Raw genomic sequence first — 13,942 nt, 5'->3', positions numbered from 1 at the left:
GGATGCACCTGAGCTCAATTTCAAGTCTCATAGCAAAGGGTCTGAATACTTATGTATTCCTCCTCCCTGACCATATCCACCTCCATAACAGTAGGGATACCAATAGTCTCTGCCACCGCTGGTGTCAACGTCACATCTGAGCAAACCCACACCAAGGCAACTCTGAAACCATCAGCCACTCAATGAGTGTAGAGGTGGCTGTCCCAGCCAACCACCGGTGTGTGGTGAAAATGGCAGGAAAGAAGTATAAGATTGAAATCCCGTTCACCACACACCTGGCTAAAGAGTACACACGGCACTGTCCATACCACCACAGTGACGGGGGTCTACCGAGGTGTACAGGTGGGGGAGATAGATGCAGTGGCGGAACGCTGTCAGCCTAACCCTAACCCCCGGCCCTGTGCTGCCTAAGTAGCAGGCAGTTGATAGGTCCACTGTACCAACAGGGCATATACAGAGAATCCTGTGTCCATCAACAATGTGTGTGACAATCTTTGTGTTTGATCTATCAACTGACAGACGATACTGTCCTCAATCAATGTATGTGTTGTTGATTAGATTGAGGATATCTTTAATATTCATTTCTTTCTCCATTCATGTGATTAAACAATACAAAGATGATTCTAAATACCATAGAACTATATACAGTCACCTCCAAAATTATTGGCACCGTAGATGAGCAAAAAATACTAAAATAAATACAACTACAGTGGCTTGCGAAAGTATTCACTCCCCTTGGCATTTTTCCTATTTTGTTACCTTACAACCTGGAATTAAAATGGATTTTTGGGGGGTTTGTATCATTTGATTTACACAACATGCCTACCACTTTGAAGATGCAAAATATTTTTTATTGTGAAACAAACAAGAAATAAGACAAAAAAACAGAAAACTTGAGCGTGCATAACTATTCACCCCCCCAAAGTCAATACTTTGTAGAGCCACCTTTTGCATCAATTACAGCTGCAAGTCTCTTGGGGTATGTCACTATAAGCTTGGCACATCTAGCCACTGGGATTTTTGCCCATTCTTCAAGGCAAAACTGCTCCAGCTCCTTCAAGTTGCATGGGTTCTGTGGTGTACAGCAATCTTTAAGTCATACCACAGATTCTCAATTGGATTGAGGTCTGGGTTTTGACTAGGCCATTCCAAGACATTTAAATGTTTCCCCTTAAACCACTCTAGTGTTGCTTTAGCAGTATGCTTAGGTTCATTGTCCTGCTGGAAGTTGAACCTCCGTCCCAGTCTCAAATCTCTGGAAGACTGAAACAGGTTTCCCTGTATTTAGTGCCATCCATCATTCCTTCAATTCTGACCAGTTTCCCAGTCCCTGCCGATGAAAAACATCCCCACAGCATGATGCTGCCACCACCATGCTTCACTGTGGGGATGGTGTTGTCGGGGTGATGAGAGGTGTTGGGTTTGTGCCAGACATAGCTTTTTCCTTGATGGCCAAAAAGCTCAATTTTATTATCATCTGACCAGAGTACCTTCTTCCATATGTTTGGGGAGTCTCCCACATGTCTTTTGGCGAACACCAAACGTGTTTGCTTATTTTTTTCTGTAACCAATGGCTTTTTTCTGGCCACTCTTCCGTAAAGCTCAGCTCTGTGGAGTGTACGTCTTAAAGTGGTCCTTTTGACAGATACTCCAATCTCCGCTCTGGAGCTTTGCAGCTCCTTCAGGGTTATCTTTGGTCTCTTTGTTGCCTCTCTGATTAATGCCTGTTGTGGTGCTATATTCTTTCCATTTTTTAATAATGGATTTAATGGTGCTCCGTGGGATGTTCAAAGTTTCAGATATTTTTTTATAACCCAACCCAGATCTGTACTTCTCCACAACTTTGTCCCTGACCTGTTTGTAGAGCTCCTTGGTCTTCATGGTGCCGCTTGCTTGATGGTGCCTCATGCTTAGTGGTGTTGCAGACTCTGGGGCCTTTCAGAACAGGTGTATATATACTGAGATCATGTGACAGATCATGTGACACTTAAATAAAGTCCACCTGTGTGCAATCTAACTAATTATGTGACTTCTGAAGGTAATTGGTTGCACCAGATTTTATTTAGGGGCTTCATAGCAAAGGGGGTGTATACATATGCATGCACCACTTTTCCGTTATTTATTTTTTAGAATTTTTTGAAATAAGTAATTTTTTTTCATCAACAATTTGGACAATTGTGTGTATGTCCATTACATCCTAATAAAAATCGACTTTGAGGTTGTGAACAGGTGTCTTTTATACTGATAACAAGTTCAAACAGGTGCCATTAATACAGGTAACGAGTGGAGGACAGAGGAGCCTCTTAAAGAAGAAGTAACAGGTCTGTGAGAGCCAGAAATGTTGCTTGTTTGTAGGTGACCAAATACTTATTTTCCACCATAATTTGCAAATAAATTCATAAAAAATCCTACAATGTGATTTTCTGGATTTTTTTCTTTCTCATTTTGTCTGTCATAGTTGACGTGTACCTATGATGAAAATTACAGGCCTCTCTCATCTTTTTAAGTGGGAGAACTTGCACAATTGGTGGCTGACTAAATACTTTTTTTCCCCCACTGTACTAAACCATTGTAATATTGACAAAACATGTGATGTGAATTATTCCAAATCATTTGTGTAGTTCCACATTTAATATCCTACTAATTTCGCCATTTCTGTTTTAGTTTACATACACTTAGGTTGGAGTCATTAAAACTCGTTTTTCTACCTCTCCACAAATTTCTTGTTAACAAACTATAGTTTTGGCAAGTCGGTTAGGACATCTACTTTGTGCATGACAAGTAATTTTTCCAACAATTGTTTACAAACAGATTATTTCACTTATAATTCACTGTATCACAATTCCAGTGGGTCAGATGTTTACATACACTAAGTTGACTGTACCTTTAAACAGCTTGGAAAATTCCAGAAAATGATGTCATGGCTTTAGAAGCTTCTGGTAGGCTAATTGACATAATATGGCTTAAGGACAACAAAGTCAAGGTATTGGAGTGGCCATCACAAAGCCCTGACCTCAATCCTATAGAAAATGTGTGGGCAGAACTGAAAAAGTGTGTGCGAGCAAGGAGGCCTACAAACCTGACTCCGTTACACCAGCTCTGTCAGGAGGAATGGGCCAAAATTCACCCAACTTAATGTGGGAAGCTTGTGGAAGGCTACCCGAAACGTTTGACCCAAGTTAAACAATTTAAAGGCAATGCTACCAAATACTAATTGAGTGTATGTAAACTTATGACCCACTGGGAATGTGATGAAAGAAATAAAAGCTGAAATAAATAATTCTCTCTACTATTATTCAGACATTTCACATTCTTAAAATAAAGTGGCGATCCTAACTGACCTAAGACAGGTAATTTTTACTAGGACTAAATGTCAGGAATTGTGAAAAACAGAGTTTAAATGTATTTGGCTAAGGTGTATGTAAACTTCCGACTTCAACTGTACTTATAAATGCTAGAGAGACATACCTGACAGTGTACTGTCATTAGTGACATTTGTCAGAAGTCAAGTTTAACAAGTAACCCCTGTTCACTTTCCTCTTAACTCATCATCCTCTCACTGTTTGATAATGACATTCAACTTGCCACTAGCTTTATCTAGTCTGCTTGCCATGACGTGGCACTATCAAAATAAGCACCCATTATATCCACAGATCCTGCCAGTAGAGATAACCAACCTCTCCAACCGCTCCAAACAGACAAGGTCAGGTGTCCATTACAATGAGAGGGGAGCGAGGACATTACACTCAACGTGGGCCTTGCAATTGAGTTGACACCGGCCGCGATCCACAAGCTCTGTGAAAGGAAACAGAGACCAGGCAGTCGCTGATCAAAACCGTTTACCCAAGGCCGCTAGAGCACCATGAAACCATGGTTTTGTTTCCATGTAGCGGTTCCATGTTCTGTTTTCGCAGTTGGATTGCGAAAGCAAAGCAGTGACGCCACACGGCTCAGCTGGAAAAATAAAGGCTGATGAAGGGGAGAATAAGTCATCCTAGACTCTTGTAACTCAAGAGGTTATGGCTAATTGCACCACTAACATGGATTAATCATTGAAAAGAGAGGCCTATTTCATGCTTAATTGCAAATCCCACAATAGGCGTATATGACAATGCCTGACAGGAACATACCCGCGGCGCTGCATTTCTTTTCTGGGTCCCTAACGGTTTCGTGATATCCTTGTCCTCATCATACCATTGTATCAGCCATAATTATCCTACACAAGCTCTTCACCTCAACACACCAACTCCCCATTGACTCGAGAGCTTAACTACAACATACTCAATGTTCAGTATTAACCAGCTTATATCACTCCACACAGACGCAGTCCATCTAACCCTTACTTCACGGCTCCCATTCTTCATTATCAGCCCTGGGCCACTTCACAAAACACCTTGTTTAGAGAGATCACAGGAGTGAAGGTCGCAGGAGATCATCTGTATGTTACGCCGCAGAGGCATCTCTGGAGTGGAGCGCAGCCCGGGTTGGGTGCACGAAGCTGGGGTATTGATTTGGCTGCCTGACCCCCTGAACCCTTGAGTTGGGTCCCTGAATACCAATAGCAATGGATGTAGCATTGGGACTGTCATGGAGAGGGAAGGAGGGGAGTTAGAGGGGGAAGGCAGAGTACTGTAGATCCATTGGAAAGGACAGCCTGGTAGGTAGGACTCACCAGAAGTACCATAGCCGCTGGATGGAGAGGGCTCGGACGCAGCAGCGTGTCCCGCAGCAGTCCTCGTACGAGCGGCATCTGAAATGAGACACAAAGCAACCTTGGTAAAACACACTTCTTCTAATCACATGTAGAAACAGAGTGGAGTGTGTCATGTACAGTAAACCCAAACCATATCAGCATTTCTTTTAATTTCCATTCAATCTCTATTTTTGACCAGGCAGGTTCAGTGTTGAATCTCGAAATTACAGCACACCTTACGAGACATGGTTCTATATACAGTTCATGTAATGCATTAAACAGTGGCCACATATAAAAACGACTTCCATTTTAGCAAGCCTCCAGTAGCCTACAGTATATAATTCTTAGATGCAGTTAACACACACGTCAGTATCTTAACCCCACAGGCCCGTTGTCCATTTCTCCACACAGCAACATGTAATGGAGTCACACAGCGAGGCTAGCAGCAGTCACCTCCCTCTCTCCTGATGCTACACTACACTCCACCCAATTAGCCCGTGCTGACCGAGGCTGCCGTTTTACAATGTCACGGCTGTCTGGGGAGCGAGCTGGTGGCAAAGTACTGCGGCGAGCGACTATGCCACAGTGTCCCCTAGTTGAATGACAACAAAGGAGATGAGAGGAGGAAAAGGTCACGCGTGTGAAGGCTCAGAAGGCTCAGCACGGGGACATATTTCACCATCGATTCAACAAGAGGCGTGGAGACAGCAGAGAGCCTGGTGAGTCCGGTACCTCAGGTGTAATGTGGTGACAGATTCATTATTTGAAAATAGCATAATCGTTTCAGAATGGCTTCTTGAGCGTAGCAGTATTTAATCCGATTCTGCTTTATTGTAATGAAAAGGTAAGGATTAGGTTAGAGATTTGGTGGTTTAAATTGTTTGGTATTTTGAGAATGTGCCCACTTCTGTCATAATGTCAGGAGTATACGAGCAAAAGATGCATTGTGATCCAATCGTGATCAAATCTGGCTGAGTGAGCACTTCGGGACAAGGACATGTCAATGTTGTGGCCAAGTGAAGGCGAATGGGTCACTAAATGTGGCCGCTTTTCAGACATGTCTATTTAAAAAACTAGGATAGGATACTTTTGAACACCACATAGTTTCAATACCAGGCATAGACAAAATAATGCAGAGAGGCCTGTAATCTCTATGCAGTGCTGTGGCATGAGGGCCCTTGATGTCTGACAATGCCATATGTTCCATAAATAAAGTAACACATTTTTTACAACAGCTTTTGAACCTCTGAAGATGTACCAAAAAAGTACTAATTACTATCTCGTATCAATTATACATGCCGTTGCCCTCTGATGCTACCTGGCTGAAAGTAGGTGATTGGAGCTGCCAATACTGCATGTTTGAAATATTCAGTGTTCCTCAATGAAGCGATGCCCCCATAGATTTGGGGTGTGATTCTGTTCCAGCGCTGATGCAGAAGCCTGCTGCAAGCCTTCCAAACTCTACAAGTTAGTCATGGCACCAAGCAGACCTACAGTGGGGAGAACAAGTATTTGATACACTGCCGATTTTGCAGGTTTTCCTACTTAAAAAGCATGTAGAGGTCTGTAATTTTTATCATAGGTACACTTCAACTGTGAGAGACGGAATCTAAAACAAAAATACAGAAAATCACATTGTATGATTTTTAAGTAATTAATTTGCATTTTATTGCATGACATGAGTATCACCTACCAACCAGTAAGAATTCTGGCACTCACAGACCTGTTAGTTTTTCTTTAAGAAGCCCTCCTGTTCTCCACTCATTACCTGTATTAACTGCACCTGTTTGAACTCGTTACCTGTATAAAGTACACCTGTCCACACACTCAATCAAACAGACGCCAACCTCTCCACAATGGCCAAGACCAGAGAGCTGTGTAAGGACATCAGGGATAAAATTGTAGACCTGCACAAGGCTGGGATGGGTTACAGGACAATAGGCAAGCAGCTTTGTGAGAAGGCAACAACTGTTGGTGCAATTATTAGAAAATGGAAGAAGTTCAAGATGACGGTCAATCACCCTCGGTCTGGGGCTCCATGCAAGATCTCACCTCGTGGGGCATCAATGATCATGAGGAAGGTGAGGGATCAGCCCAGAACTACACGGCAGGACCTGGTCAATGACCTGAAGAGAGCTGGGACCACAGTCTCAAAGAAAACCATTAGTAACACACTACGCCGTCATGGATTAAAATCCTGCAGCGCACGCAAGGTCCCCCTGCTCAAGCCAGCGCATGTCCAGGCCCGTCTGAAGTTTGCCAATGACCATCTGGATGATCCAGAGGAGGAATGGGAGAAGGTCATGTGGTCTGATGAGACAAAAATAGAGCTTTTTGGTCTAAACTCCACTCGCCGTGTTTGGAGGAAGAAGAAGGATGAGTACAACCCCAAGAACACCATCCCAACCGTGAAGCATGGAGTGGGAAACATCATTCTTTGGGGATGCTTTTCTGCAAAGGGGACAGGACGACTGCACCGTATTGAGGGGAGGATGGATGGGGCCATGTATCGCGAGATCTTGGCCAACAACCTCCTTCCCTCAGTAAGAGCATTGAAGATGGTTCGTGGCTGGGTCTTCCAGCATGACAATGACCGAAACACACAGCCAGGGCAACTAAGGAGTGGCTCCGTAAGAAGCATCTCAAGGTCCTGGAGTGGCCTAGCCAGTCTCCAGACCTGAACCCAATAGAACATCTTTGGAGGGAGCTGAAAGTCCGTATTGCCCAGCGACAGCCCTGAAACCTGAAGGATCTGGAGAAGGTCTGTATGGAGGAGTGGGCCTCTGTAGCTCAGCTGGTAGAGCACGGCGCTTGTAACGCCAAGGTAGTGGGTTCGATCCCCGGGACCACCCATACACAAAAAAAATGCATGCACGCATGACTGTAAGTCGCTTTGGATAAAAGCGTCTGCTAAATGGCATATTATTATTATTATTATTATTAAAATCCCTGCTGCAGTGTGTGCAAACCTGGTCAAGACCTACAGGAAACGTATGATCTCTGTAATTGCAAACAAAGGTTTCTGTACCAAATATTAAGTTCTGCTTTTCTGATGTATCAAATACTTATGTCATGCAATAAAATGCAAATTAATTACTTAAAAATCATACAATGTGATTTTCTGGATTTTTGTTTTAGATTCCGTCTCTCACAGTTGAAGTGTACCTATGATAAAAATTACAGACCTCTACATGCTTTGTAAGTAGGAAAACCTGCAAAATCGGCAGTGTATCAAATACTTGTTCTCCCCACTGTATATCAATACCGCTCTAAAGATTCCTTTTCTTTTTCATCCCTGCCATATGCTCAGTGATGAATGCCTTTGTTCTTTTTGTTTTTATTACGTCACTTTTTCGCTCACTCCATTCCGAGACCAGACTCCTTTACTGACCTTTTCGTTTCTATAACAAAGTCGAGCATCTCTTCGAAAAGACAGGATGCTTGGAGATTTATCAATTTTCTAGTTCATTCTCTCTCTGCAGCTCAACATTTGTCTGATCAGTCTTATCAGTTAACTTCCTCACCCTTGACTCAAAGTTTTTGTGCAATATAATTTTCTAAGCTCTAATTTCCAAAGCAGTCGCTCTGAGGTTAGGCCTTATGAAACATATCAACTATGGATATCTGATTCAGACTGCAGCACATACTTCACAAAGTCCCATAGGGGCGACCAAGGATTAAATGTTTTATTGATAATGTTTCTTACAGGTTAGATGTCCAGGCTACAACGCATACAATTCAACAATGTAAATTCCTATAGAAACAACAACTGATTTGAAATTGTGGCTGGCATGGCTTAAAATCTACCTCAGTCATAAAAGGAGAAGCTTGCAAGTAAGCATTTCAATGTACCGTTTACACCCTGTATCCTGTGCATGTGACCGATAAACTTTGATTTGACATACACTACCAGTCAAAAGTTTGGACACACCTACTCATTCAAGGGTTTTTCTTTATTTTGACTATTTTTTACATCGTAGAATAATAGTGAAGACATCAAAATTATGAAATAACACATGGAATCATGTAGTAAACAAAACAGTGTTAAAGAAATCAAAATATATTTTATATTTGAGATTCTTCAAATAGCCACCCTTTGCCTTGATGACAGCTTTGCACACCCTTGGCATTCTCTCAACCAGCTTAACCTGGAATGCTTTTCCAACAGTCTTGAAGAAGTTCCCACATATGCTGAGCACTTGTTGGCTGCTGTTCCTTCACACTGCGGTCCGACTCATCCCAAACCATCTCAATTGGGTTGAGGTCGGGGGATTGTGGAGGCCAGGTCATCTGTTGCAGCACTCCATCACTCTCCTTCTTGGTAAAATAGCCCTTACACACCCTAGAGGTGTGTTTGGGTCATTGTCCTGTTGAAAAACAAATGATAGTCCCACTAAGCCCAAACCAGATGGGATGGCGTATCGCTGCAGAATGCTGTGGTAGCCATGCTGGTTAAATGTCACCACAATAAATACATCACAGACAGTGTCACCATCAAAGCACCCCCACACCATAACACCTCCTCCTCCATGCTTTACGATGGGAAATACACATGCAGAGATCATCCGTTCACCAACACCGTGTCTCACAAAGACACGGCGGTTGGAACCAAAAATCTCAAATTTGGACTCCAGACCAAAGGACACATTTCCACTGGTCTAATGTCCATTGCTCATGTTTCTTGGCCCAAGCAGGTCTCTTCTTATTATTGGTGTCCTTTAGTAGTGTTTTTTTTGCAGCAATTCGACCATGAAGGCCTGATTCACATAGTCCCCTCTGAACAGTTGATGTTTGTCACGATTTAACTGGATATGAACCCCAAATGCAGACAACTACACCGAGCCAGAGAAGGTTTAACAGGTTTATTTACAAAGTTCAATTGTCCAGGTTTCCAAAAATAGGGGAAGAGCAAGTCCAGGTATACAGGGATGGTAACAGATCCAGGTTCTGAGCAGGAGTGGTACCGTAACGTCCTAGTGTCCGTGGTGAGTCCAAAAGGGAGGTCCAGTAGTGGAAAGCAGGATGGTGGTGGCAGGAGTGAAGCGGAGGCAGGAGTCAGGTTCCAATAATCTGTGGCACAGGAGAAAAGTAAATAGAACAGGCCAAAAACACAAAGAGCGAAAACAAGCAGGTTGAGTCAGCAGCGAGACTAACATGGTCGTCTTGACTATGATCTGACGATGAGTGGCAAGTTTGACCGGGTCTTTAAGGCTGAGGTGATTATGGTGAATGAGCTGCAGCTGGAACCCTGACTCCCGCACACCAGACTTCACTCCTGCAATCAAGAACAGACAGAGGGGAGGGGGAGAGCAGAGAGAGAGCTACCTAGCAGCAGTAGGCCTAACAGTACCCCCCCTCTACGGACGCCACCCGGCGGCCGACAGGGTTTATCCGGATGTAACCTAGAAAATCACGGACCAGAGCAGGATCCACAATGAAGCTCCTGGGAACCCAGGAACGTTCCTCAGGACCATAACCCTCCCAATCCACCAGGTACTGGAAACCACGACCCCGGCGGCGAACATCCAGAAGTCGCCGGACAGTGTAGACAGGACCCCACCCACGATCCTGGGCGGAGGAGGGGGACGAGAGGGCGGGCACAGAGGGCTAACAGACACAGGCTTAATCTGGGACACATGAAAAGTGGAATGAACCCGTAGGGAGGCAGGAAGCTGTAGTTTAACCGCGCAGGGGTTAACAATAGACAGTATTTTGAACGGTCCTATAAAACGCGGCGCCATCTTCTTAGATTCCACTTTCAATGGAAGATCACGTGACTTAAGCCATACCTCTTGACCAGGAGAGTAACCGGGAGCCTGGGACCGGTGACGGTTGGCTTGCCTCTGCATGTACGACGAAGCTCGGGACAGAGCTACCCTGGCCTTCCTCCAGACCTTGAAGCAGCGGCGCATGTGGGACTGCACCGAGGGTACCGCCAGTTCCCTCTCTTGAGAAGGGAACAGGGGAGGTTGATAACCCAGAGCACACAGAAAGGGAGACAAACCAGAGGAAGCGTTAGTCAAGGTGTTATGAGCATATTCCACCCCAGGGGAGCATGGAGCTCCATGACCCAGGGTTAGACCCTGTGACACAGCGGAGAGCGGTCTCCATCTCCTGGTTCGCTCTCTCGGCTTGCCCGTTTGTCTGGGGGTGATATCCAGAGGACAGGCTGGATGTGATGCCCAAAGCTTTACAGAAAGCTTTCCATATCTGGGAGACAAACTGGGGACCCCTGTCAGAGACAATATCAGTGGGTAGACCATGAGAGCGGAACACATGTTCAACCAAAATATCAGCTGTTTCTCTGGCAGTGGGCAGTTTAGGTAGGGCCAAAAAATGAGCAAACTTAGAAAAACGATCAATCACAGTAAGAATGACAGTCTTATATGGCATATAGAAGCAAACCGGATGGACATCATGAAAATGATCGGAGAGGTTGAGAGTAGAAGAAGTTCAGGAGCAAAAAAAAAAAAAAAGTTAAAAATGTTTATATATATATATATATATATATAGAATTATTGTAAAATTAACTCTGTCCATAAGGTGTAGATAGTAAGTATAGACCGGAAGTAGAGGCCTGGGCATTGTTGTTCACTAATTTACTCCAAGTAGGGAAAGGATGGTGGGGTTGAAAAGTAATAAAGGGGAGTATATATATAAAAAATAAAAATAAAAAATAAACATGGGGGATTGGAAGTGATGCAGACAATTACATTGATAGAAGATACAATCTATCTGCAATATTAAGCTGATCCATTCCAAAAAATACAAAAAATACAAAATAAAAAATAAATACTAAAATAATCAAGACAAAAAGTAAAAAATAAAATAAATAAAAGGAAAAAAGAATGACAGTCTTTACAGACGAGGGGGGAAGTCCAGTGACAAAATCCAATGCAATGTGGGACCATGGCCGGCTGGGTATTGGCAGAGGTCGTAGATGACCAGCGCTGGCCTGGGTGGAGTTCTTACTTCGTGCACATACCGTACAAGCAGCAATGAAGGCTCGAGTGTCCGCCTCCATCCTGGGCCACCAGAACTTCCATCGCAAAAAGTCCAGGGTCCGAGTAACTCCAGGGTGACAGGTAAGGGGAGACAAGTGAGCCCACTGAAGTACCTGGGAGCGAACAGACTCAGGGACAAACAACCGGTTAGGAGGACCGCTCCCAGGGTCAGCTTGTAGATGTTGAGCCTGTCTAACAATCCCTTCGATGTCACATGTAATGGCAGCAATACTGCAGGTAGGAGGCAAGATGGATTCAGGGTTACTACCAGTATCAACAGCAGAATGAACACGAGACAGGGCGTCAGGCTTGACGTTGCGTGACCCAGGACGCCCACCTGGCTTGACGGGGATTGAGCTGCTTCACTGACTGGATGTATGCAAGATTTTTATGATCCGTCCAAACGATGAAGGGTTGTTCCGCCCCCTCCAACCAATGCCGCCACTCCTCGAGAGCCAGCTTAACGGCGAGCAGTTCACGATTGCCAACATCATAATTCCTCTCTGCCTGAGAAAGTTTCCGTGAAAGAAAAGCACAGGGATGCAGTTTGTTATCTTCAGGTGAACGTTGTGACAACACCGCACCTACCCCAGTGTCGGATGCATCCACCTCCACGACAAACTGGCAGTCGGGGTCAGGCTGCATCAGAATGGGAGCCGAGGCGAAGCGATGTTTCAGCTCTTCGAACGCTGATTCGGCCCCTTCATTCCAAGCGAACGGTAGTGAGATGGAGGTGAGAGCGGTGAGTGGCGCAGCAATGCGGCTGTAGTCCTTGATGAACCTCCTGTAGAAGTTTGCAAACCCCAGGAATCGTTGAAGTTGTTTGCGGGTGGAGGGGGCTGGTCAGTCCGTGACAGCAGAGATCTTAGCTGGGTCCATCCGCAACTCCCCCTGAGCTATTATGTAACCCAAAAAAGAGGTTTTAGACACATGAAATTCACATTTCTCCATCTTCACAAATAGTTTGTTCTCCATCAACCTTTGCAACACCTGGCGCACATGCAGTTCATGTTCCTGGGAGGACTCTGAGAAAATCAGGATATCATCCAGATAGACAAAAACAAAACGATTCAACATGTCCCGAAGGACATCATTCACTAGTGCCTGAAAAACAGCCGGGGCATTAGACAAACCAAAAGGCATAACCAGATACTCAAAATGTCCCAAGGGTGTGTTGAAGGCAGTCTTCCATTCATCACCTTTACGAATGCGCACCAGGTGATACGCATTTCGTAGATCCAGTTTCGTAAAGATAGTAGCACCATGAAGGAGGGGAAAAGCATAATTAATTAAAGGCAGATAATATTTGTTCTTAATGGTGATGTTGTTAAGTCCACGGAAATCAATACAGGGTCTGAGGGTCTTATCCTTCTTTCCAACAAAAAATAATCCCGCTCCTACAGGTGACGAGAAAGGACGAATAATACCTGCCGCCAAGGAGTCCCGAATGTAGTTCTCCATAGCCTCCGTCTCCGGGCGGGAGAGATTGTACAGGCGACTGTTAGGGAGAGGGGCTCCTGGCTGGAGGTCAATGGCGCAGTCGTATGGCCGGTGAGGAGGAAGAGAAGTAGCTCTGTGTTTGCAGAAAACGGATGCCAGGTCATGATACACGTCAGGAACAGCAGAGAGATCCATGGACTCCAGTGGAGGTTGAGGCACAGTGCTGGCAGGGGTCTGAGCAGAACACAAACAGTTCACATGACAAAATGTGCTCCATGAAACAATTCTACCTGTCACCCAATCAATGTGTGGATTGTGTCTTATGAGCCAGGGGATACCAAGGACCAGGGGGGTTTGTGGGCAGTCAATTATGTGAAATTGAATGTTCTCCTGATGATTACCCGACACTCTGAGACAAACAGGAACAGTCTGATGAGTAATACGGGTCAACAATTGTCCATTTAGCCCCTTAGCCTGCAGCGGACGGTCCATAGGAACAGTCTCTAAATCCATTTGTTGAGCCAACTCTCGATCCAAAAAGCTTTCATCGGCACCAGAGTCAACCAGCGCACTAACAGGGAAATTCTGGGACTGCCACTGGAGGGATGCCTGGAGCAGAATGCGGGGAGAAGAGGAAGAATCTGCTGCTCGGCTCACCAAAACTTCTCCCATTAATGATGAGCCGGCCCTTTTCCCAGACGAACTGGGCAGGAAGGAACGAAATGACCAGCTTCTCCACAATACAGGCAGACCCGAGCCTGAATACGACGTGCACGCTCCTCTGAGGACAACCGTGCACGACCCA

At 44.8% G+C, this 13,942-nt stretch overlaps 1 protein-coding gene across 1 annotated transcript in view; it reads right to left on the bottom strand.

The window, feature by feature from the left end:
• The window catches only part of LOC121569129 (vesicular, overexpressed in cancer, prosurvival protein 1), a 119,811-nt gene that overhangs the window by 37,594 nt on the left and 68,275 nt on the right, over nucleotides 1-13,942 (bottom strand). Inside the window, exon 3 of the mRNA XM_041879791.1 lies at nucleotides 4,673-4,750. Within this exon, the coding sequence (XP_041735725.1) occupies nucleotides 4,673-4,750 (78 nt within the window). The remainder of the gene's footprint in view (nucleotides 1-4,672; nucleotides 4,751-13,942) is intronic.

The sequence above is a fragment of the Coregonus clupeaformis genome, chromosome 7 (genome assembly GCF_020615455.1).
Source record: "Coregonus clupeaformis isolate EN_2021a chromosome 7, ASM2061545v1, whole genome shotgun sequence".
In the NCBI taxonomy this organism is placed as follows: Eukaryota; Metazoa; Chordata; class Actinopteri; order Salmoniformes; family Salmonidae; genus Coregonus; species Coregonus clupeaformis.
This window is presented reverse-complemented; position numbering and strand designations above follow the sequence as displayed.